The sequence below is a fragment of the Pelophylax lessonae genome (assembly GCF_965119305.1).
Source record: "Pelophylax lessonae genome assembly, chromosome: 4".
In the NCBI taxonomy this organism is placed as follows: domain Eukaryota; kingdom Metazoa; phylum Chordata; class Amphibia; order Anura; family Ranidae; genus Pelophylax; species Pelophylax lessonae.
Window position 1 is genome coordinate 304,581,576 of NC_138771.1, and position 24,567 is coordinate 304,606,142.

The 24,567-nt window shown below is 41.5% G+C and overlaps 1 protein-coding gene across 1 annotated transcript; it reads right to left on the reverse strand.

Moving 5' to 3' along the window:
• Positions 1-300: 300 nt before the first annotated feature.
• SPIC (Spi-C transcription factor) lies at positions 301-24,365 on the reverse strand (the record flags this gene model as incomplete). Its single annotated transcript, XM_082253566.1, has 4 exons — positions 301-1,111; positions 5,921-6,020; positions 22,571-22,674; positions 24,272-24,365. 4 exons carry the CDS (start codon positions 24,363-24,365, stop codon positions 684-686), a joined length of 726 nt encoding a protein of 241 aa, XP_082109692.1. The 3' UTR covers positions 301-683.
• Between the last annotated feature and the right edge of the window lie 202 nt (positions 24,366-24,567).

The window sequence follows — 24,567 nt, forward strand, 5'->3', positions numbered from 1 at the left end:
TAGCGCCGTTACAACCTCCTTTTATATATATTTCAGAAGTCCAGTTTGACCTTCATAAGAAAGTTTTCTTTTTTTAACTTACAACCAGAACAACTGATCAAGATCATTAACTGAAATGTTTATTTTTTTTATTGTATAGCAAAATACAGATATCTTTTTGTGGCATTATAAAAGTTGAAAGTTGATTATTATATTTACTTGATAAAAAATGTTTATTGTCCTCATTAAAATAAAACTGTAGAAGTATAATATAAAAGCAATGAGAAAAGTGTGTGTGTGTTTACAACAAAGGCGATTACCTGGGGCCTAAAAAGTGATAAAAACAAAAGAATCTGATTTGGCAAATGTAACCGAAGAGCATACCTAGGAACTTTTGAAAATCAGTGGGCCTGAGAATGCAGGTGGGACACAAGGAGGAGTAGGAGTTGGGGCCAATACTAACTTAATAGTTGTGAAATGGCCAAAGATAATGACAGTGGCTGTGACCGTCTCACATTGCAGCTGATCAGGAGCCCTTCTTTGCGTCCTCAGGCAACGCGGCCCACCTAAAGGGCCAGCTACTGGCACTGGCAATGGGTTAATAAACCAACCCCAATAAATGATTTATCCAATCTCCGTTTAAAATAAAGGCCCACTGACTCTTTTCCCGTTTGCTGAAATATGCAATAAGTGCATGTTTTTTTTTAAGTATACTGATAGCTGAAAGTATATACATTGCTATTGTGAGCATACTTATTGTCCATGCCATGATAGTTACTCCAGTATTCCAGGTCAGGCTGAACATATTGGTAGTATATGCTTTCTTTCCCGGACATGCACACTGGGGACAGTCTTTGTAAAACCAGCTTACTGAACTGATAGGTCAACTTTCTTCTGACTTTCATAATTTCTCCAGTTCTGCCATAATTCCGCAGGGCTCTGGCCATTTTCTGGTAAGTCATGATTTTACGGTTCCCTTTTCTTTTACCCCATAGCTCTGCTAATTTCTCTTTGTTCTTTGAGACAAATTGGAAGATGCCATTGGGTTCATCCACCCACTGAATGCAGCTGATCATGCTGGGGTCGTACAAAGTATTAAAGAGATATTCAAACAGACGAAGCTTCCTCCTTCCTGGTGACAAAACATGAGTTATGAGAAATAAAATTGCAGAAAAAAAAAAATTTACACTAGAGTAACGTTGTCCTTTTGTATATGAAACATTTCTGGAGTCCTTAGTTTTAAACTGACAGGTTTAAAAATTGACCAGATTCACAGATCAACCTTATTTAGGCATAACATGGAGACCTACATTCATTGTTTAAAGAATAACTGTATTGCTCAAACACATTCCCTCTTTTAATATTTACAGGGTTAACAAACAATTTGGTAAACGTAACCTCTTACCCCTAACTTTTTATTCTGTGTTCTTTAAGAGCTGTTATCACAGGCCAAAACCAGTATAAACATTACTTTGTGTGCCTTCAGACTGTCAGCAATCTGTATTGTACAGTGTAGACAGAGACATATCCACAAGTACATGTTAATAGGGTAATATGTGCTTAAACATGTACTGCACATCATTGCAATGTACCCCAATGCATGTTACGTGTGACATGACACACATAAATGCCAAACTGTAAAAGGGTCCTTAAGCCATTCCAACCACATGTTTCTTGTATGACAGATTTGATTATTGTAATCACCCAAGTCAACTTTTAGCCTGGGAAACCACAGCCAACTCTTTGTTTATTCTTTGCCCATTTCACATCAAAGCTATTTACCTACTGTAAAAAGGCTATTACCATGGAACACATTTTTTTCTGGGCAGACGTGTCACCAACAACAAAGTGCACTGCCTCCATGTTAGGCCTGGGACATAGATGAAGACTGCTCCAAGTGAAGGATGTTAGCTCGCTCTGGAGAATCCATGTAAGTTTATTTTAAAAGCCCCAATTCTGGGTCTATTTCAAGAGCCCCTATTTTAAAGTATTACGATATACAATTTTTCTCCTAGAATTTAGAAGCTACCAAAGTTATTATGCTCAAAAAAATGACATAAAATATTTAAAGAATAAAAAGAACATGTCACCTACTCACCTGTGGTACATAATGGTATTACAGAGAAAATATATAAAAATGTGTTCCTGGAACCGTGACCAGCATTGGAATATTGAATACTGTGTTCATAGCTGTTATGCACACAAACCTTCACCTACATTCTCAATACTCATTGCAAACCTGATTTAGTAACTTGTGAAAAAAAAAATGTTCATGTCCAGTGATATGACATAGTTCTTCATCCTTTTAAAAAATAAGCTGTCACTGTGCATCCATATAAGCCCTTTATTCTAAGTGTAATACCCTTCTAGGTAGGTGCCTGGGTTAGTTGAATTTAGTGCTGGCTTACTGTGTTCAGTGGATCTGTTTGTGTTTTGTTATGTAAATTAGATTGCCTCACTGTAACCAGTGTGGCTGCAACAGGGCAACATTGCCATGTGCTTCCCGCTCATGAGGCCTCAGGTGGGCAACCTGGGGGCCTGGATGCTAAAGCTACAGAGAGTTAACTGAGGGGCTGTCCTCTGAAGATCTAGTCTGAAATCACAGAAGATAGCTGGTTAATGATTCATACCCCAAATGGTCTAAGGTTATTAGTGGTGTACCCCAAGGTTCAGTGTTGGAACCCTTACTTTTTAATATATTTATAAATGATATAGGGTCTGGAATTAAAAGTACCATTTCAGTTTTGAAGATGACACCAAGCTGACCTCAGTGCACTGTTTAATTGGGCAACTATGTGGCAAATGAGGTCTATTGTTAAATGTAAAGTTATGCACTTAGGTCCTAAGAATATGCATGCATCATACATACTAGGGGGAATACAACTGGGGGTATCAATGGTGGAGAAGGATCTGGGTGTTCTGGTGGATCATAAGCTTAATAATAGCATGCAATGCCAAACTGCGGTTTCCAAAGCAAGCAAAGTCCTTTTTTGTATTAACCACTTAAGCCCCAGCCCTATTTCGGACACTTTTTGTTCACAAGTTAAAACCAGTATTTTTTCCTAGAAAACTACTTAGAACCCCCAAACATTATTTATATTTTTTTAGCAAAGACTAAAATGTCGGTCATTGCAATATTTTTTGTCACGCGATATTTGCGCAGCGGTCTTTAAAACGCAATTTTTTTGGAAAAATTTTGAAAAATCACATTTCACTGCATTTAAAAAATACTAAACAGTAAAGTTAGCCCATTTTTTTGTATATTGTGAAAGATGATTTCACGCCAAGTAAATAGATACCCAACATGTTACGGTTTAAAATTGCACCCCCCCCGTGGGATGGCGACAAACTACGGTCAATAGAGATCTCAATAGGCGACGCTTTAAATTTATTTAACGGTTACCAGTTTAGAGTTAGAGTGTAGCTCTTTTTTATTAATTATTGCTCACGCTCTGGCGATCGCGGCGATACCTCACATGTGTGGTTTGAACAGCGATTTCATTTGTGGCTCGACTTCAGTATACGTTTTTTTTTTTGCGCGAGCTAACGGTGACGGGGGCGGCTAAATTTTTTTTTTTCCTATTTATTTTATTTATTTTTTTAACTTTATTACAGTTTTTTAAAAAAAAAAAAATCTGAACACTTTTATTGCTGTCACAAGCAATGTAAACATCCCTTGTGACAGCAATATGCAGTGACAGGTACACTACAGGTACACTACACTTCCCTGTTTTTGCATACAGCCGTTTTTCAAATTTGCCGCCTTTTGCAGCACAGTAACCCGGAAGTGACGTCATGGACGCCGCCTCCGGGTTACGTCATCGGAGACCCGATCAAAGCCGTTTCTGGCATTGATCGGGACTCCATCCAGCCGGCGGACGTGCCGCCTGGGTGCTCGGGGCTCCCGATGGGACGGGAGCCCCGTTAAAAGCCACGGAAGGCGGCGGGAGGGGGGGGACATCCCCTCCCGCCCCCATGGTAACGATCGAACGGCTCCCGAGCCGCATCGGTCGGTACCGACGGAAAGCCAACCGTCGGCTCTAAACCACGGTGCCGGGATGATGCCTCTAGCTAGAGGCATCATCCCGGTACACTACCGCAAAATTTACCGAAGTACCCATACGTTAGTATGCGGTAAGTGGTTAAGAGAGGTATGGACTCCAGAGAAATTTTACCCCTGTACAAATCATTAGTAATACCTCCTATTGAATATGCAGTTCAGTTTTCGGCATAAGTTCACAAAAAGGATATTGGGGAACTGGAGAAAGTGCAGAGAAAGGCAACCAAACTGATAAGAGGCATGGAGGAGCTCAGCTATGGGGAAAGATTAGAAGTGAACTGAATTTATTCTCTCTTAAGAAGAGGAGATTAAGGGTTGATATGATCTTCATGTATAGATACAAAAGTGGTTTATTTAGTTAACTTGGTGTTGAGTTATTCACTTTAAGGTTATCACACCTGACAAGGAGGCACTCTTTACGGCTGGGGAAAAGAAGATTTAATCTCCAAATATGGAAAAGCTTCACAGTAAGAGCTGTGAAAATGTGGAATAGATTCCCTCAAGGGCTGGTTCTGTCCAGCTCAGTAGATTGCTTTAAAAAAGGTCTGGATTCTTTCCTAAATGTACATAACTGGATACTAACATTTATAGGTAAAGTTGATCCAGGGATCATCCAAATGTCTTTTAGGGGATCAGGAAGGAATTTTTTTTCCACTGCTGGAGAAAATTGGATCATGCTTTGCTGGGGTTTTTTGCCTTCCTCTGGATCAACTGTGGGTATGGGATTGTGTATACAGAATTGTAACAAAAAAAATGTTTTTGTTTTGTTTTCACCTTTTTATTGGTTAAACTAGATGGACTTTGTGTCTTTTTTCAATCAGACTAACTATATAACTATATAAAGGTGTCGTATGGATGTTGGAAGGAGGCAACTAACTTTCCCATTTGTGAGTACAGACTTCTGAGATCTTAAAGACTTTTGGGCTGCTGCCACCCCTCTTGTGCTAGAGAGTCAGCTGTGTATGTGTTTGAACAAAGTGGACATTGGCTCGTGTCCTGAAGAGCTCAGTCTATCTAGTTCTATGTGAAGGTACCCTGCTCTTGTTGCTCTAAAGAATAGGCTTGCTTTAGCTGCTTCTACTCTCAAGCCAAGTCCACAGTTAGCTATTGCAAGGGCTTCTACTTCAAATTTTCAGAAAAAATATTACTGTGCTCAACCTGTATATACTTCTGTTTTTGGAATATCACACTCAATTACCTCAAACCTATCCCAGTTACTCCAAAAATAAAAACAACAAAAAGAACACCCCTATACTGATTTTTGAGGAAAAGAGTGACTGTGTTCATGTGCCTAGCTGCACGGCAATTTACTAGGGAAAGAACCTGGGCAATGGGCTCCAGTGGCTCCTTCGAGGGTAGCGCTACATAAGAAAGTTCTAATCTGCTCATAGTAGACCAAAGACATGGCAGATAAGCTACCATCTTCAGCTAAGTGGCATTGTCATACAATAAATATTATATAATGTAACAGTTCTTTTCTTAAATATTGTACAATAGAACACAAATAAATTTATTACATGATGAAATACCACCTTCGTATGGATCTTTATCATCCAGGTACTGCCAAGTTCGTGCAAACCCACTGAGGGAGATTTACTAAAACTGGAGCACTCAGAATGTGGTGCAGCTGTGCATGGTCACCAATTGGCTTCTAACTTCAGTTTGTTCAATAAAGCCTTGACAATAAAACCTGGAAGCTGATTGGTTGCTATGCAGAGCTCCATCAAATATTGCCCTCTCTGGTTTTAGTAAATCTCCCCGCACTGTTTCTAAATATTCTGCCATATGGTGTTCATTCATGTAAATTTATTGGAGATTTCAAGTTAACTAATAAAGGCATTTCTATAGAAGTATCTAACATTTTAAAGGATATATGCTCACCTTCTTTTATTGGGAATGCACTGGTAGGTACAGCATAGATTAAGTGATCTTCTTGAGTGCTTTGAATACTGTGGTTGATATAGTCTTCTGAGCCACTTATCTGTAATGAAAGTTATAGCGTATTGGTGTAGGCATGTTATATCATAGCTAGATACATATTATACATAACAATGTCAATAGCACTTTATTATTTTATTATTATTATTCAGGATTTATATAGCGCCAGCAGTTTACACAGTGCTTTACAATATAAAAAGGAGACAGTATAGTTACAATACAATAAAATACAAGAGGATTAAGAGGGCCCTGCTCAGAAGAGCTTACAATCTAATGGAGTGGGGCAGGTGTTACAAGAGGTTGTAACAGTAGGGAATGAGCTGATGGAAGATTAGTGATAGGCTTCCCTGAAGAGATGAGTTTTCAGGGATCATCTGAAAGCAGCTAGAGTAGGAGATAGCCGGACAGCGTGAGGTAGAGCATTCCAGAGGGTGGGAGAGGCCCTGGAGAAATCCTGGAGACAAGCATGGGAGGAGGAGACAAGGGAACTTGAGAGTAGGAGGTCTTGAGAGGAACAGAGAGGAAGGTTTGGGTGATTGGAGACAAGATTGGTAATGTATCTTGGGGCAGAGATGTTGTGGTTAGTATTTTGAACTTAATTCGCTGGGCAATTGGGAGCCAGTGTAGGGATTGGCAGAGAGGGGAGGCAGACACTGAGCGGTTGGTAAGGTGGACAAGCCTGGCAGCAGCATTCATCATAGACTAAAGCGGGGATAGCCTATGGAGTGGTAGGCCTATGAGAAGGTAGTTGCAATAGTTGAGGCGAGAAATAACAAGGGAGTGAATGAGTAGCTTGGTGGTTTCAGTTGTTAAAAAGGGGCGAATTTTAGAGATGTTGCGGAGGTGAAGTCTACAAGTTTTTGACAATGGTTGGATTTGGGGCTGAAAGGACAGGTCAGAGTCTAGGATTACACCTAGTACCCTGACTTGAGGGGAGGGATTGATGGTTGCCTAACTAAAACCAAACACCATTTTTTTTATAGTAATTACACTGAGCTACATAATTAACCACTTTACCTCCGGCCACTGTGCTGCTACTGCGGCACAGTGCCTCATTATCGTTCCAGCGACGTAGACCTACGTCGCTGCACTCCTCCCCCTGTAGGCGGCGCTCCTGCGCCGCCGGAGGCGCGCTCCCGCTGTTTTCATTCACAGCGGGAGTCGGGCCAGGGGAGGAGCGGCGGTGATCGCCGCCGCTCTTCCCCGATCATTGGGGAATCTAGTTTGGAGATCCACCCGCTTGTGTAAACAGAGCGGGCAGATCTCCTAAGTGACAGGGAGTGAAAGATCGGAGTGTTCAGCATAGCTGAACATCCGATCTGTCCCTGGCTCACTCAGTCACCTCCCCCCCCCACACGTTAGTAAGCACCAGGCATACATTAACCCCTCCCTTCCAATAAAATTAACCCCTTCCCTGCCAGTGTCATTTTTACAGTAACAGTGTATATGTATAGCACTGATTACTGTAGTAATGTCACTGGTAACCCCAAAAGTGTCAAAAATGTCAGTCAAGGGTCCGATCTGTCCGCCGCAATGTCCCGCAAAAAAAATCGCAGATCGCCGCCATTACGCCAAAACACCAAAAATGACAGAAATCTTTCCCTTTGTTAGTAAACGCAATAACTTTTGCGCAAACCAATCAAAATATGCTTATTGTGATTTTTTTTACCAAACATAGGTAGCAGAAAACAAATTGGCCAAAAATTTTAAAAAAATTTGATTTTTACATATTTTTTGGGAGGAATTTCATATAAAAAAATTTTAAAAATATTGTTATTTTTTCAAAATAAACGCTCTTTTTTTGTTTATAGCGCAAAAAGTAAAAATCGCACAGGTGATCAAATACCACCAAAAGAAAGCTCTGTTTGTGGTAAAAAAAGGACGTAAATTTTGTTTGGGTACGGCGTCGCACGACCGCGCAATTGTCAGTTAAAGTCGCACAGTGCCGAATCGCAAAAAGTGGCCTGGACGTAAGACAGCAAAATCCTCCGGTGGTAAAGTGGTTAAAGCAGGGTAGGAGTTTTGTGACAATTCATTGGGTATCCAATTAGTAGAGGAATGTGCCAATTTCCCCTATTCTCTGAGGTGCTAGTGACAAGAGCCAACTGAGCAACAAAAAGAAAGATTGTCTAAAAATGCTATAAAATACTTGAAGGCAGCTTGTGAACCAAATAGGAATCAAGGTAAGTAGCAGGGAACTAAACCATTCAAATCAAAAGATCTTAACGTGAAATGAAAGCCTAACTATAACTATTCTTAAAATGTTAAAACTGTATATAAGATCTGTTTATAATTCGTAATATAGTTAGGCTTTTCTTCAGCTTTAGGAGTCATGCCAGGAATTTTCAATACAATATTGATCAAAATTCCAACCTGTTCTTGAAGTTATTGTGTGTCCTTTATCAGTGATACAAATAACAGAAGAAAGGTAAAGACCCATGTCATAATAGGTTTGCTTGTTAAAATACCCAAATGAGCCCAGTTGGTATTTACTGTGGTAGAACCAGTGCTAATATAATTGTCAATAAATTATGCAGATCTCTTTTTATCATTTTAGACCAGCCTTTTTTAAACCAGGGTGGCCAGGCACCCTGGGGTGCCTTGAAGTTTCTTCAGGGGAACCTTGGCAAAATGCCTAAAAATGTATCAAAAATTGTATACAAGCCAGCAGGTGGATGAAGCCTTTCTTTTAGCTACACAAAGCCGTGGGTTTTCATTTTGCACCATTATGACTTTCTAGACACTGATATCCTAACAAACAATGACATCATCAGTTAATAAGGAGGATGTCTGTTGCCTCTACAGCAGCCTTGTTTGACCCTCTTCTGCCACTCTCCCACAGTACTGGGGTGACATTAGCTGACTGATAGAGAGAAATTGAGGGAGAAGAGAAACATTGCTATACTAGTCAGTACCAGTGTGCAAAAGTTTATTTGCTTTGGAAGAATAGGACACCTCTAACTTTGGGTGGCCTAAGTATGGATGTTGGTGCATTATGTTGCTTTACTAAGCTATTAGAAATGTGTTTTACATTTTAGAATGGGATGCCTCAAAACTGTCCATAATTTTTAAAGGGTGCCTTGAGATTGTTCATAATTTTAAAGGGTGCTTAAGAATGTCTATAATTTTAAAGGGTGCCTTGACTGAAAAAAGGTTGAGAAACACTGTTTTAGACTGAAAAAACTCATAAAAGCCACTTATACAGGCCAGTGAATCCTTTTAATGCTCACATCTTCTGTCCTGGGCATTTTTATCTAAACAGTTAACTTTAGGCCCTGATAAACATTAGCAGAAAAGGCCATAACATAGGGTGATCAGATGTCCCCGGTTTCCGGGGACCGTCCCCGGATTGAAGACCCTGTCCCCGTATCTAATCTGTCCCCGGTTCTGTCCCCTGATTCAGGGGCAGCTCTGATATCTAATGCTGACAGCCCCCTACCTAGTAGCAGGACATTGAGTAGTGTGAAGAATTATCCAGCACAGGAAGGGATTGGTTGGCAAGGGGGGAGTACCGCTGCAGTGAGAGTGAGTGGAGCTGTCAGATCTAAGCATTGATGTCGGGGATGGGCGGGGCCGATATGCAGAGCTCTGCCCCTTTGTCAGACAACCTTGTAAAAGTGGAGCCAGTGCACCTGCCGAGCAGGGGGGAGGGATGAATAGTGCTGCTCCCCTCCTACTTCTGCTACCGCATCCCATCTCTCTCTGCTCAGTGGCAATAGGGAGACTGGAGAGAGCAGAGCACAGTGTTCCTCCCTCCCCCTCCCTCCTGGATGACGTATGACAAGCAGTGCAAGGAATTATGGGCAATGTAGTCCAGAGTGGCGGGATTGCCTTCATGAATTGAGGTGCAGACTCAGAATGTTATGGCCACATGCCAGGAGAAGGTTAGTTTCTGTTTTAAAATTTTGTAAAAAAGTTTTTTTTTTTTCTCCTTCACTGATGAACACTGATAGGGATAGAAATAGATAAAACTATGAGAGAGTGCAAGTGAAGTATTAAGTCCTGAAGTGCTTAGTTCACTTGCACTTTATTCAATCAGAGACACAGTCTAATGCACTATTGCACCTTAATAGGTGTTCATTGTTTGAATTGCACATTATTTATATATTTTTTATAGGTTATGTCATCGTATGTTTAGCACTGTTTTAATCTTTATATTAATTTAGCAGTGCTATCACATAGTTTTATCTATTTTTATCTTAAAGGGACACTACCACCAAAAAATGTAATGTTCCAGTGGCATATCAAGAAGTAGAGTGGAGGAGATAGAGGAGAGCCGCATCACATCTTCACACAGGACGGCGTCCCCCACTGTTCCAGCTTTAATTTGAATCGCCGGGTGCCGCTGTAACCCAAAATCCCGCCTCCTTGTTTGACTCCTTTGATAGACTTGTCCAATGGCGGGATGTGTGCCGTCTGTCATAAGTAGGAGCCGATCCAGGAAGCGGGACTTGTGTGACGCGGGAGCCCGGTGATTCAAATTAAAGCTGAAACAGTGGGGGACTGTTCTCCCGCTCTCCTCCCTGATCCCCTGCACTGGTGAGGCTGCATTCCTGGGCACTGGTGAGGCTGCATTGTTGGGCACTGGTGAGGCTGCATTGCTGGGCACTGGTGAGGCTGCATTCCTGGGCACTGGTGAGGCTGCATTGTTGGGCACTGGTCAGGCTGCATTGCTGGGCACTGGTGAGGCTGCATTCCTGAGCACTGGTGAGGCTGCATTGCTGGGCACTGGTGAACCTGCATTATTGGGCACTGGTGAACCTGCATTCCTGGGCACTGGTGAGGCTGCATTGCTGGACACTGGTGAACCTGCATTCCTGGGCACTGGTGAGGCTGCATTCCTGGGCACTGGTGAGGCTGCATTGCTGGGCACTGGTTAGGCTACATTGCTGGGCACTGGTGAGGCTGCATTGCTGGGCACTGGTGAGACTAAATTGCTGGGCACTGGTGAGGCTGCATTGCTGGGCACTGGTGAGACTAAATTGGTGGGCACTGGTCAGGCTGCATTGCTGGGCACTGGTGAGGCTGCATTGGATGGGCACTGGTGAGGCTGCAATGCTGGGCATTGGTGAGGCTGCATAGATGGGCACTGGTCGGGCTGCATTGGCTGTGCATTGGTCAGGCTGCATTTGGTGGGCACTGGTCAGGCTGCATTGGGTGGGCACTGGTCAGGCTGCATTGGATGGGCCCTGGGCAGGCTGCATTGGATGGGCACTGGTGAGGCTGCATTGTAAGAGCACTGGTGAGGCTACATTGGAAGGGCACTGGTAAAGCTGCATTGGAAGGGCACTGGTGATGCTGCATTGCTGAGCACTGGTCAGGCTGCACTGCTAGGCATTGGTCAGGCTGCATTTGATGGGCACTAGTCAGGCTGCATTGGATGGGCCCTGGGCAGGCTGCATTGGATGGGCACTGATGAGGCTGCATTGTAAGAGCACTGGTGAGGCTACATTGGAAGGGCACTGGTAAAGCTGCATTGGAAGGGCACTGGTGACGCTGCATTGCTGAGCACTGGTCAGGCTGCATAGATGAGCACAGCTGAGACTTGCATTCTTTATGTAGCTCACTCCTGAATTCTGCACTCTGTTTTTCTCTACCTTATCTTCATAACATTTGGTAGTCATATCTCAAAAAGTATCTTTTTTTTTTAGGAGGAAATGTGAGAAATAACATGTAAATCATACAATAATTCTATAAACAGATAGCACATATACTGCATATATAATATGAGGAAAATATGCTAATATAATAGTTTACCATTTGCCAATAAAAAAAAATATGTCCCCGGATTTCATTTTAAAAATCTGGTCACCTTACCATAATACCTTGCCCTCCCCCCCCCCTTTTTTTTTTAGGAGGCTGCCCAGGGAGCTTTTATAACGCGATCCCCAGTACTTCATAAATACATTTTCTAAACATAAATACAATAAATGTTGAAATAAAATAATTTGGTAAGCATACATTATTAGTTTACTAACTGAAACTAGAGTACAATAAAGTGAAATGACTGCTAGTCATTCCCAAGACTAAGCTATATGGTGCCACCTAGTGGACACTCTATGCTTGTACATTTACAGTGAAATCTTATGTGTTTTGCAGCAATCATGCTGGTACATCTTGGAGGTCTATAGTCATATTTTATTGTCAGTAAGTGTTTTGCTCTTTTACCTACATTTAGGCTATTGGTATAATCAAAGTACCAGGAAGAACATTTACCATTTTTTGCTTCCTGGGTAAAAACCAAACCTTCCTTTTGTGCAATTTTCCAAATATGCTTATGGATCTTAGTATACCTATGAGAGATAAATCAGCATTTATAAATACTGGTAGTATAATTACCTAACACCTGTCTTTTTATGTGCCTAATTCAAAGCCAAAAAATAATAGACAGAGAGAGGGAGGTTCTATGTGCCAATCAGACTCCATTGCATTTCACAATGCATGTCACAGAGCTGTGATGTAATTTTTTTATGCTTCAAGTAGTAGAGCTGAAGCAGCTATTTAGGCATTTTACAGGAGTGGGAGAGTACAGCGGTGATCCCAGCAATCGCATACCTCTCAGCATTCTGAGATGAGAAAGAGGGACACTTTTTAGAGTACAGCATGTAGGCAAAGGACACTGTGATGCACCAGTTACATGGACCATGAAGAACGGATAAGCAAAAAGTGAATAGTTTAACCCATAAGTGTTTATATATATATATATATATATATATATATATATATATATATATACTGGCTTTTCAAACTTGCCTTCAAAATTGATAATATAGTTTTGTTTTCTTGCATTTAAAACTTCTGGTAACTAAATAGTACATTTCTTTATAGAGGTCTATACATCGGGCCACAAAAAGGGGACAAATAAAGAGGAAATAGGGACAGAGGGATTTGGTTCCAAAAGAGGGACAGTCTCTCCAAATCAGGGACAGCTGGCAGCCATGCAGTCGTTTGACGCCAAGTGACATCACCCTTTGGCATATATAGTGAGTGACTCACAAGAATGATTAGACCCAATTATAATAATTTAAGCAGATAAAACAGTCTTTTGCATCTAGCTTTAAAGTGAAATTGTTGCTATTCAAGCCACAGATGACCCCTGCCTGTAGTTTTTTACTTACAGTTTACCTGCAAATATATGTAAACTCACTCACAAAAAAAAAACTCATAATGATTGTAACGGAGTCCCGACCCCACAATGCACTGCAGAATACTGCTTCCTTGAACATAGATATCAGATATTCTCGCTGCCCCCCATACAAAACTAGCCGAGAATAGCTTGTATAAGATCTGGAACATTTATTGAACAAACTCATACGGAATATATACCCCACCAGGCCAGGTGCCTGATTACATTATCATATGCAGATGAAATTGTGTACAGAACTATAATTAACATATCTAAGAAACAACCAACACAAACAGTATTCTACGTTCCCACTAATAGATGACAGTGATTTCATTAACTTGAGCTATTTAACCACTTGCCGACCGCCCCACGCAGATTTACTGTGGCAGGGCGGCTTGGCTGCGCATAATCACGTACATGTACATGGTTACATGTTTCGGCGGAGCGCGCACGCCGCCAGAGCCGCGCTCCTGATGTGATTAGACACAGCAGGAGCCAGACCGTGGGAGAAGTGGGCTCAATTGCCGCCGGCCTATCACGATCTTCGGGGAAACTGACAGAAGAGCCGCCTGCCTATGTAAGCAAAGTAGGCGGCTCTCCTGTCAGACAGGCACAGTGAGATTGTTTGTCTCAGCTAACCTGAAACACCAATCTCTGTGTGCCTTTCACAGAGCCCCCCACACAGTTAGCAAGCACAATTAGGCTTCCATTTAACCCCTTGATCACCCCCAGTGTTAACCCCTTCCCTGCCAGTGGCATTTATACAGTAACAGTGCATATTATTTAGCACTGATTACTGTATTAATGTCACTGGTCCCCAAAAAGTGTCAGATTTGTCCTCCACAATGTTGCAGTCCAACTAAAAATCTCTGATCACCGCCGCTACTAATAAAAACAAAAACAAAAAAATAAATAAAAAGTCCAAAAATCTATTATATAGTTTGTAAACGATATAACTTTTACGCAAACCAATTAAAATACGCCTTTTAGTATTTTTTTTACCAAAAATAAGTAGCAGAATACAAATTGGCCTAAAATGATGAGGGTAAACAATATTGTTCTTCAAAATTGTCTCTCTTTTTTTGTTTATAGCACAAAATCTAAAAACCGCAGAGGTGATCAAATACCACCAAAAGAAAGCTCTATTTGGGAAAAATTTGGGAAAAAAGGACAACAATTTTATTTGAGTACATCGTTGCACGACCGCGCAATTGTTAAAGTAAAGCAGTGCCGAATCGCAAAAAATGGCCTGGCCATTAAGGGGGTAAAACCCTCCGGATTCTAAGTGGTTAACTAGGTAGGGACGGATTGCACCTAAATGGGGTGGGTGCAGCCATACTGGGTGCGAGGATGGCCAAAAAGTTAGAAGGGCTTTTAAACTAGGGAATGGGGGGGAGGGTACAGATGTAGAATTAGCCAGTGGAAAGCAAGTTTCAGAGGGCAGAAATGGGGGCATTAGCGGTAGGGTGTTCGGAGCTCCTATACCCAGGGTGGGTACGGGGAAAAATCAAGAGAGCAGCCTAAAAACATCAAAATTACGAGGCTTATATACCAATGCCAGAAGCCTGGCCAACAAGATGGGAGAGCTGGAGCTGCTAATGTTTGAGGAGGACTTAGATTTTGTGGGGATAACTGAGACTTGGTTTGACAGCTCTCATGACTGGATGGCGACCATTCAGGGGTATTCCCTTTATCGCAGAGATAGAGAGGGTAAAAAAGGGGGAGGGGTATGTTTGTATATTAAGAACAGTATACAGGTAAATATGAGGGATGATATTAATAATGGAGCTATGGACGAGGCAGAATCCCTATGGGTAGAGCTTCAAAGGAAAGGCATGGTGGGGAAGGTAATATTGGGCGTATGCTATAGGCCCCCAAACCAGAGGGAGGAGGGTGAGGCGGACCTCATGTTACAGATAGGATTGGCAGCAAGGATGGGAAATGTCATTATAATGGGGAACTTTAATTATCCTGATATAGACTGGGCAGAAGGAACCGCGCATACAGCCAAGGCTCGGCAGTTCCTAAATGTTTTGCAGGACAATTTCATGGGTCAGATGGTGAATGCACCGACAAGAAACAATGCGGTACTTAACCTACTGATTACCAACAATACAGACCTGCTCACGGATATAGAAATACGGGACAACTTAGGGAACAGTGACCATAGGTCAATTGGTTTCAGTATTAATTACAGTAATAGGAAACACAAGGGTAATATAAGGACACTGAATTTCAAAAGAGCCAATTTCCCTAAACTGCGCTCGCTGCTAGAAAATATCAAATGGGATAGAACCCTGGGAACAAAGAACACGGAGGAAAAATGGGAGTGCTTCAAGAGCATACTTAACAAGGGGGTGGGCCAGTGCATTCCACAGGGAAATAAATTTAAAAGAGCAAAACTAAACCCTGGGTGGCTAAACTCCAACATAAAAATGTATATTAGAGCTAAAGAAAAGGCCTTCAAAAATACAAGACTGAGGGGTCATTGGCAGCATTTAAGCACTACAAAGAGTGCAATAAGAAATGTAAAGATGAAATCAGGGCGGCTAAAATAGAACACGAGAGACATATAGCGGAGGAGAGTAAAAAGAACCCCAAGAAGTTCTTTAAGTATATAAACAGTAAGAAAGCGAGGCCAGAACACATTGGCCCCATAAAAGATGATAAAGGAAAAATGGCCACTGAGGACAGAGAAAAGGCGGAAGTGTTAAATAATTTCTTTTCTTCAGTCTTCACAAAGGAATCGGGGGGCTACACGAACCCCGCTTGTAAGGCCGAACTAAATAATACACCTCAGGAAGTGCCGCCATGGCTAACAGAGGATAGACTTAGAGCTAAACTAGAGAAACTTAACATAAATAAATCCCCGGGACCGGATGGCTTGCACCCGAGGGTTCTTAATGAGCTCAGCCAGGTGATTGCCAGACCATTATTCTTGATCTTTAAGGATAGTTTACAGACAGGTATGGTGCCAGCTGATTGGAAAAAAGCCAACGTGGTACCAATATTTAAAAAGGGGCCGAGATATATCCCGGGTAACTATAGGCCGGTCAGCCTAACATCAGTAGTCTGCAAAATTTTGGAGGGGATGATAAGGGACCACATACAAGACTTTAGTAATGAAAACGGTATTATAAGTAGTAATCAGCATGGATTCATGAAAAATCGTTCATGCCAAACCAATCTATTAACCTTCTACGATGAAGTGAGCTGCCACTTAGATAAAGGTAAGCCTGTGGATGTGGTGTATCTGGACTTTGCAAAGGCCTTTGACACCGTTCCCCACAAACGCTTACTGTACAAACTAAGGAAGGTAGGTATGGACCATAAGTTGAGTACCTGGATAGAGAACTGGCTCCAGGGGAGAGTCCAGAGGGTGGTGATTAATGGGGAGTACTCTGATTGGGCGGGTGTGGAAAGTGGGGTCCCCCAGGGTTCTGTCCTGGGACCAATCCTGTTTAATTTATTCATAAATGATCTAGAGGAGGGGATATCTAGTACAATCTCAGTATTTGCAGATGATACTAAATTAGGCATGCCAATATCTTCTATGCAGGATGTGGAAATCTTGCAAGCAGACCTGAACAAAATAACGGGGTGGGCAACTACATGGCAGATGAGATTTAATGTAGAAAAATGTAAAGTAATGCACTTGGGGGCCAGAAACCAGAAAGCAAGCTACTCACTAGGGGGGGAACCTCTGGGTGAGTCTAGGATGGAAAGGGACCTGGGGGTACTGGTAGACAACAGGCTTGGAAGTGGCATGCAATGCCAGGCCGCTGCAAGCAAAGCCAACAGAATACTGGGTTGTATAAAAAAGGGGATTCACTCCAGAAATAAAGAGATTATTCTTCCACTCTACAAGACTCTGGTCCGGCCACATCTGGAGTATGCTGTCCAGTTCTGGGCACCGGTCCTCAGGAAGGATGTGCTGGAACTGGAGAAAGTCCAGAGAAGGGCAACAAAAATAATTAGGGGAATGGAGGACATCAGCTATGAGGAAAGACTACAAGCACTGAACTTATTCTCTCTGGAGAAGAGACGATTGAGGGGTGATATGATATCAATGTACAAATACTGTACTGGCGACCCTAGCATAAGGAACAAACTATTCAGAGAAAGGAGATACAATAAGACACGTGGCCACTCACTAAAACTTGAGGAAAGGCGGTTTAACCTTAAAGTGCGTAAGGGGTTCTTCACTGTAAGAGCGGTAAGGATGTGGAATTCTCTTCCGCAAGCAGTCGTATCAGCGGGGAGCATTGATAGTTTCAAAAAACTATTGGATGGACACCTTAAAGACCACAACATACAGGGGTATACAATGTACGGTTAAAAGCAAACACACACACACATCATAGGTTGAACTGGATGGACTTGTGTCTTTTTTCAGCCTCACTAACTATGTAACTATGTAACTATGTAACTAGCAGACTATCTGTCATCGAGCTCCTGAAATACAGTACACATTATTATAAGGGTCCTTTCACACGGGCGGTCCGTATGTTTGTTTTTCATCCCGTTTGCGGATGAAAAACGGACATAATGTATGTCTATGGGATTGCGGAAGTCGCTCTGACTTAGAAAAAGGTTCCTGCACTACTTTGGGGCGAAGTCGGAGCGACTTGCATTGACTTCTATTAGAGAAGTAGTTTGCAAGCCGCGATTAAAGTCGTGCTGCACGGGCGGCTTCAAAGTCGGTGTGAACTGGGTCTAAGTGTAAACACATCACCACAGTAGACAATAAGTGAGTTAATCAGCACAATCAACAATGTGTGGAAGACAGGTGGGTGAGCTAATGATCTGCATCTGCCATGAGTCTGACTGTGTGGAGCAGTCCTCTATTGACAATAGGCAGCTAGGCCTTTAACATGGATACTAGGGCTAGAGTCCCAGATTCTGTGTGTCTTGTAGGCAAGAGGCTAGCCTGCAGCCCCTGTCCTGAGTGAGTTTGTCACAATAATAAACAGGTTAATGTCATTTCAAAAGTGTTTTTCAAGCTCTTTAAATTTTCTGCTTTGTTTGAAATAATACCTGGTAATCCTGCCATGTAGGTGCTTGTTCAGGCTCTTCCTGTCATGGGATGACTACACTGGGATGCATGGTAGTGTCAGTACAGACCAGCCACCACTGTGCATGCATGGCATATCGGCACTATAATGCTAGCAGCCTTTCAGTAGCATGGGAGTAGAACTATATGTACATCATAGTGTACATGCATAGGGAGATATTGACTTGTACTGTGCAGGTGTGGGGAACACAGCACGACAACAAACAACACATATAGGGGTTACATTGCACATTTTTAGGGCAAAGTCTGCTTTTTCTCCTGGAAATACAAGTGTCATTCTGGGTGACAAAGCTGCCATATTGATAGACAGAGGCCTGATGCCATCTTGCCAACGTCCTGGGGGAAAATATAGAAACATAGAAACATAGAATGTGTCGGCAGATAAGAACCATTTGGCCCATCTAGTCTGCCCAATATATCTGAATCCTATGAATAGTCCCTGGCCCTATCTTATATGAAGGATAGCCTTATGCCTATCCCATGCATGCTTAAACTCCTTCACTGTATTTGCAGGAAGGTTATTCCATGCATCCACTACTCTCTCAGTAAAGTAATACTTCCTCATATTACTTTTAAACCTTTGCCCCTCTAATTTAAAACTGTGTCCTCTTGTGGTAGTTTTTCTTCTTTTAAATATGCTCTCCTCCTTTACCGAGTTGATTCCCTTTATGTATTTAAAAGTTTCTATCATATCCCCTCTGTCTCTTCTTTCTTCCAAGCTATACATGTTAAGGTCCTTTAACCTTTCCTGGTAAGTTTTTTCCTGCAATCCATGTACTAGTTTAGTAGCTCTTCTCTGAACTCTCTCTAGAGTATCTATATCCTTCTGGAGATATGGCCTCCAGTACTGCGCACAATACTCCAAGTGAGGTCTCACCAGTGTTCTGTACAGCGGCATAAGCACTTCTCTCTTTCTACTGCTTATACCTCTCCCTATACATCCAAGCATTCTGCTGGCATTTCGTGCTGCTCTATTACATTGTCTTCCCACCTTTAAGTCTTCTGAAATAATTACTCCTAAATCCCTTTCCTCAGATACTGAGGTCAGGACTGTGTCAAATATTCTATATTCTGCCCTTGGGTTTTTACGCCCCAGGTGCATTATCTTGCACTTATCCACATTAAATTTCAGTTGCCAGAGTTCTGACCATTCTTCTAGTTTTCCTAAATCCTTTTCCATTTGGCGTTTCCCTCCAGGAACATCAACCCTGTTACATATCTTTGTGTCATCAGCAAAAAGACAAACCTTACCATCGAGGCCTTTTGCAATATCACTTATGAAGATATTAAACAAAATTGGTCCCAGTACAGATCCCTGAGGTACTCCACTGGTAACATGACCTTGTTCTGAATGTTCTCCATTGACTACAACCCTCTGTTGTCTGTCACTCTGCCACTGCCTAATCCACTCAACAATATGGGAGTCCATGCTCAATGACTGCAATTTATTGATAAGTCTTCTATGTGGGACAGTGTCAAAAGCCTTACTAAAATCTAGATATGCAATGTCTACTGCACCTCCACCGTCTATTATTTTAGTCACCCAGTCAAAAAAATCTATAAGATTTGTTTGACATGATCTCCCTGAAGTAAACCCATATATTGTTTACCCACTTGCCGACCAGCCGCCATCGATATCGACGGCGGCAGGTTCCCATGAATTGCTGTACCTGTACAGCGGGAGGGATCCTGGGGGCGCACGCCCACTCGCCAGCGGGCAAGCCTATCCATGGGGCCAGCGGCCCCGATTGCCGCTGGGCACCTGCGATCGGTCCCCATGAAGAGAGAATGACGGTATGCTGTTGTAAACACAGCAGACCATTGTTCTCTCAGCTATCAACACAGGGCTCCTGTGTTCCTTCTATTTAGGAACACAGGTTGATTTCACAGGCCCACCCCCCCTCACAGTTAGAAAACACCCCCTAGGTTCACATTTACCTTTGATCGCCCCTGGGTTAACCCCTTCCCTGCCAGTGTCATTATTACAGTAACAGTGTATATTTTTAGCACTGATTACTGTCACTGGTCCCCACAAAAGTGTCAAAAATGTCAGCTAGGGGTCCGATCTGTCTGCAGCAATGTTGCAGTCCCGCTAAAAATCGCAGGTCGCTGCCATTACTAGTAAAAATAAATAAATAAAAAAAATGACATAAATTTTTCCACTAGTTTGTAGACAAATAGCAATAACTTTTGTGCAAATCAATCAAAATACGCTTATTGGGATTTTTTTTTTACCAAAAAAATGTACCAGAATACAAAATGGCCTAAAATGATGAACAAAAATTGATTTTTAATTTTTTTTTTATTGGGATTGTTATATAGCAGAAAGTGAAAAATATAAATAATATTGTTCTTTTTTTTTTAAGAATTGTTGCTCTTTTTTTGTTTATAGCGCAAAAAATAAAAATTGCACAGGTGATCAAATACCACCAAAAGAAAGCTCTATTTGTGGGGAAAAAGGACATCAATTTTTTTTTGGGTAAAAATCTTCCAGTCTAGAAGTGATTAAAGAGTAACTCTACTTTTGTTGAGTAAAAAAAGAATTCCCCTCCAGGTGATCTATGTAAGGGTTTTAACAAACTTTGTTGCAGATTCCTACCTTTTGATATTCTGAAGAAATCCCTGTGTGTTTGTCTGTATCCATGTGGCAAGGTAATCTAATGGGAGTGGTTTTCTAAATATCAACCAGCTGGTTCACCTGCAGGGCTCTAATGAGGAAAATTGCAGGACTTACATCCCTTTAAATTTGATTTCCTATTGGGAGTATCTAACTAAAAAGTATACTTTTATATAATCTGATTTGTATCTTAGTGTAGACTTCGGGGAAAATCAGTGAGCCAATCACACAAGCAGGAAATTATGTTTCTGGGGGTCATTTTGTACACATTCTGTTGATTGCAGATTGAAAAGAAAAAAGTCATTTTTAATAACATTCAATTACAATATGACTTATGTCGCAATTGTACACGCTATATTATTTATTTATTTTTTGCTATTTTTTTTTCCCACGAAAGTGGAGTTACCCTTAAAGATTGCTATTTGTAAGTAAATGTTTTTAAAGTAAGCAAGCATTTTCTTCTCTTAAAGCAGAACTAGTCTCAATCAATCAACATGAATTATTTTTATTCTTTATGCTGCTACCCTTAGTACATTGACAGAAAGTATATTATATCTACTTGTCTACTTGTTTTAAACTTTTTTTTTTTTTAAAACACTTCATCAGTTGCTTCCCAGTTTTTAGCCTAGGCCAAAATGATTTCATGCATCCCAGGAATCTTCATGGGCATCTTTTCTCTTTCATCTAGAGAAAGGGAGGATGTGCTTTCTTAGCTAAGCACATTAAGGGGGGATATGATCAACATGTAAAAATACGTAAGGGGTCCATATAGTGAACTTGGTGTTGAGTTATTCAGTTAAGGTTATCACAGAGGACAAGGGGGCACTCTTTACATCTAGAGGAAAAGAGATTTTGTCTCCAAATATGGAAAGGTTTCTTCACAGTAAGAGCTGTGAAAATGTGGAATAGACTCCCTCCAGAGGTGGTTCTGGCCAGCTCAGTAGATTGCTTTAAAAAAGGCCTGGATTCTTTCCTAGGTGTATATAATATAAATGGGTACTAATATTAATAGGTAAAGTTGATCCAGGGAATATCTAATTGCGTCTCTGGAAGGAATTTTTTCCCCTGCTGTAACAAATTGGATCATGCTTTGCTGGTTTTTCGCCTTCCTCTGGATCAACTGCAGGTATTGGATTGTGTATATGGAATTGTATGGTTGGGTTTTCTTTACTGTTTTTTGTTTTTTGTTTTTTATTGGTTGAGCCAGATGGACTTCTGTCATTTTTCAACCTGACTAACTATGTAACCCCCCGTCTGCATGCCTGAGCTAAAGGCAGATGGATTCTAGTAGTTAAATGCTATATGAATCAACTGCCCTTACTAAAAATGACCATGACTAGAAAGCTAGGAGTTTTTTTCAAAGCAACTAGTCAATAAAATAAAATATAGAGACATGGATGGATGGGTGAGTTTGGTTTGAATATTAAAGATTAATTGCATTGTATTTTTAGTTTGTGGTGCTCAGAAACAGTTTAGTTTCCCTGTTTGCTCTGTATCCTTCTCCTTCCTACTTTCCTCCTTATCGGTCCTATTTCACTCTACAGTCAAAGGACAGAGAAAGAGATGCAGAAGAAAGAAAAGCAAAGGTCCTAGACAGATTTTGCTGTATCCCAATGTCCAATTTTTTAATTAGGCCAGCCATGTTACAAAAGAGATAATGTGAGCTGACAACACTTATTTGTACCTGGAACAACCACAGGTTTCCTTTAAATCGGATGTTTTGGATCTGTTCTATAGTATGAGAGTCCGCCTTCAAATTATGGAATGTTTACTTACCGTAGAATTCCTCCAGCTGTGTGCATCTGTCTCTAAAGCTGGGGTCATGGAGCACATGTCTCCTTTTAATTGGTTTTCAAGCAGAGCTGTATAGCATTCATATTCTGTAATTTTAGTAAAGAAAATTGTTAAACAGGACGTTTTATTCTGCAAAAATTCAGCACATTTTTATAAGATTTATGAGATGTACAAAGGGGATTTTAGATACAGACTGTACCTTGTTCATATCATGCAATATAATAACTGTTTACAGGAACAAGCCACTCAAACATGAAATGTGCGGATAACTGTGTATTTAATCGTTAAAAGGCTTTTTAAATATTTTAAGGATTCGAGAGGCTGGATCTCTACTCCTACTACCCTAGGTCCCTTTAGGCCCCTTTCACACTTGTGCGACTTGGGACTGCAAAGTTGCATGACAAGTCGTGCCCCATTATTTCCAATAAGTACTGTTCATATCTGTGCAACTTCAAGTCGCAGCAGCTTCAAAGTAGTCTCTGCACTACTTTGGTCTGACTTTGATGCCTTTTGAGGTACATAGACCTCAAGATTACACAGGCATTGCTTCAAGTCCAGTCAAAATTGCGTCAAAACATTGCATGAGGCATTCCAGACAATAATTAATGCGGAACTAAATGCTCCTATCGTTTTCAGCCAAGGAAGATGCCATCTCGACCTTTATTTGATCTTCAACTGCCATGATGCTGCACATGTGATCAGTTATCACAGCAGCCACGTGCTCATGCTCATGCTCTAAATGTAAATGTTTTTTTAAACTGTTAAACAGATGGGTTTAATTTTGACTTAAAGCAGAGCTCCACCAAAAAGGGGAAACCCTGCTTGTTTGCTTCTTACCCCCTTCCCCTGCTGCCACATTTGGCACCTTTTGGGGGTAGGGAGGGGGAGCTGATATCTGTTAAAACCAGGTACCCGCTCCCACTTCCGGGTAAGATCGCTTCAATCGTTGTGCGGTGATCTATGAAATATCTGGCCCCTCCCCCCCCCGCTGCCTTCTGGAAGACACACAGGTCCCAGAAGACAGTGGGACCATTCAGAAAGTGCAGCGTGACTCGCGCATGCGCAGTAGGAAATAGGCTGTGAAGCTGCAAGGCTTAACTTCCTGTTTTCCTTAGTAAAGATGCCAGCGCCTGCAACCGAAGCCGATGGACAGGCTTGGGGTGCCGAAATCGTGGGATCCCTGGACAGGTTAGTGTCCTTATATTGAAAGTCTTTACTTTTTTGTTTACAGGCTGGAACTCCTCTTTAAAATAGAAATATGGCTTTTTTTTATCATACTTACCTAGGTGGATGCAGCACCAATGGGATGCTGCATCTGTCCCCCATCATCTCTAAGGCTAAGAACTGAGCAATCAAACACCACTGATCACTCAGTTCTCCCTGCCACACTGTCAGTCTCTGGCTCTCTGCTCTGGCAACTCTCCACCCTTCCATCCCGGCATTTTAACCTGCTGTTGGTTGAAAACAGGTCACAGGAGTGCAGAACGATCCTGTGATCAACAGAAGTACAAGCCTAATGAGCTTTGGCTGTACTTCTCCTTTAAGAACTGCAACTGTAAAAACCATAAAAACCAAGTCCATAAACTGAGCTTTGCACAAAGTAAGTGAAGAATGGCATGGAAAATAAAAGTTGGCTGCTTTAATAAACCTAGCCTAAATTCAAAGAAAACGTTTTATTTATACCTGATGAATGTTCAGCGGCAGAGTTTTCTTGTAGCACCTCCAGAGCATCTTCAAATGCTTCCTCTAGAAAATTCTGAAACACACCAATAAGCATTGTAAGGTCTAGTTTTAAAATGTGTTACATTACTCTGACTTCCCTTGCTACAAGAGTACACAATCCCCAAATGAACCTCCCTAATTTGTTTATTTAGTTTGACAGACAGAAATTACAGGAATAGTTCACATAATGCCCCATACACACGTGCAGATTATCTGAAGACTTTTGTCTGCAGACTTACCTTTTCTATCTAGTGCAA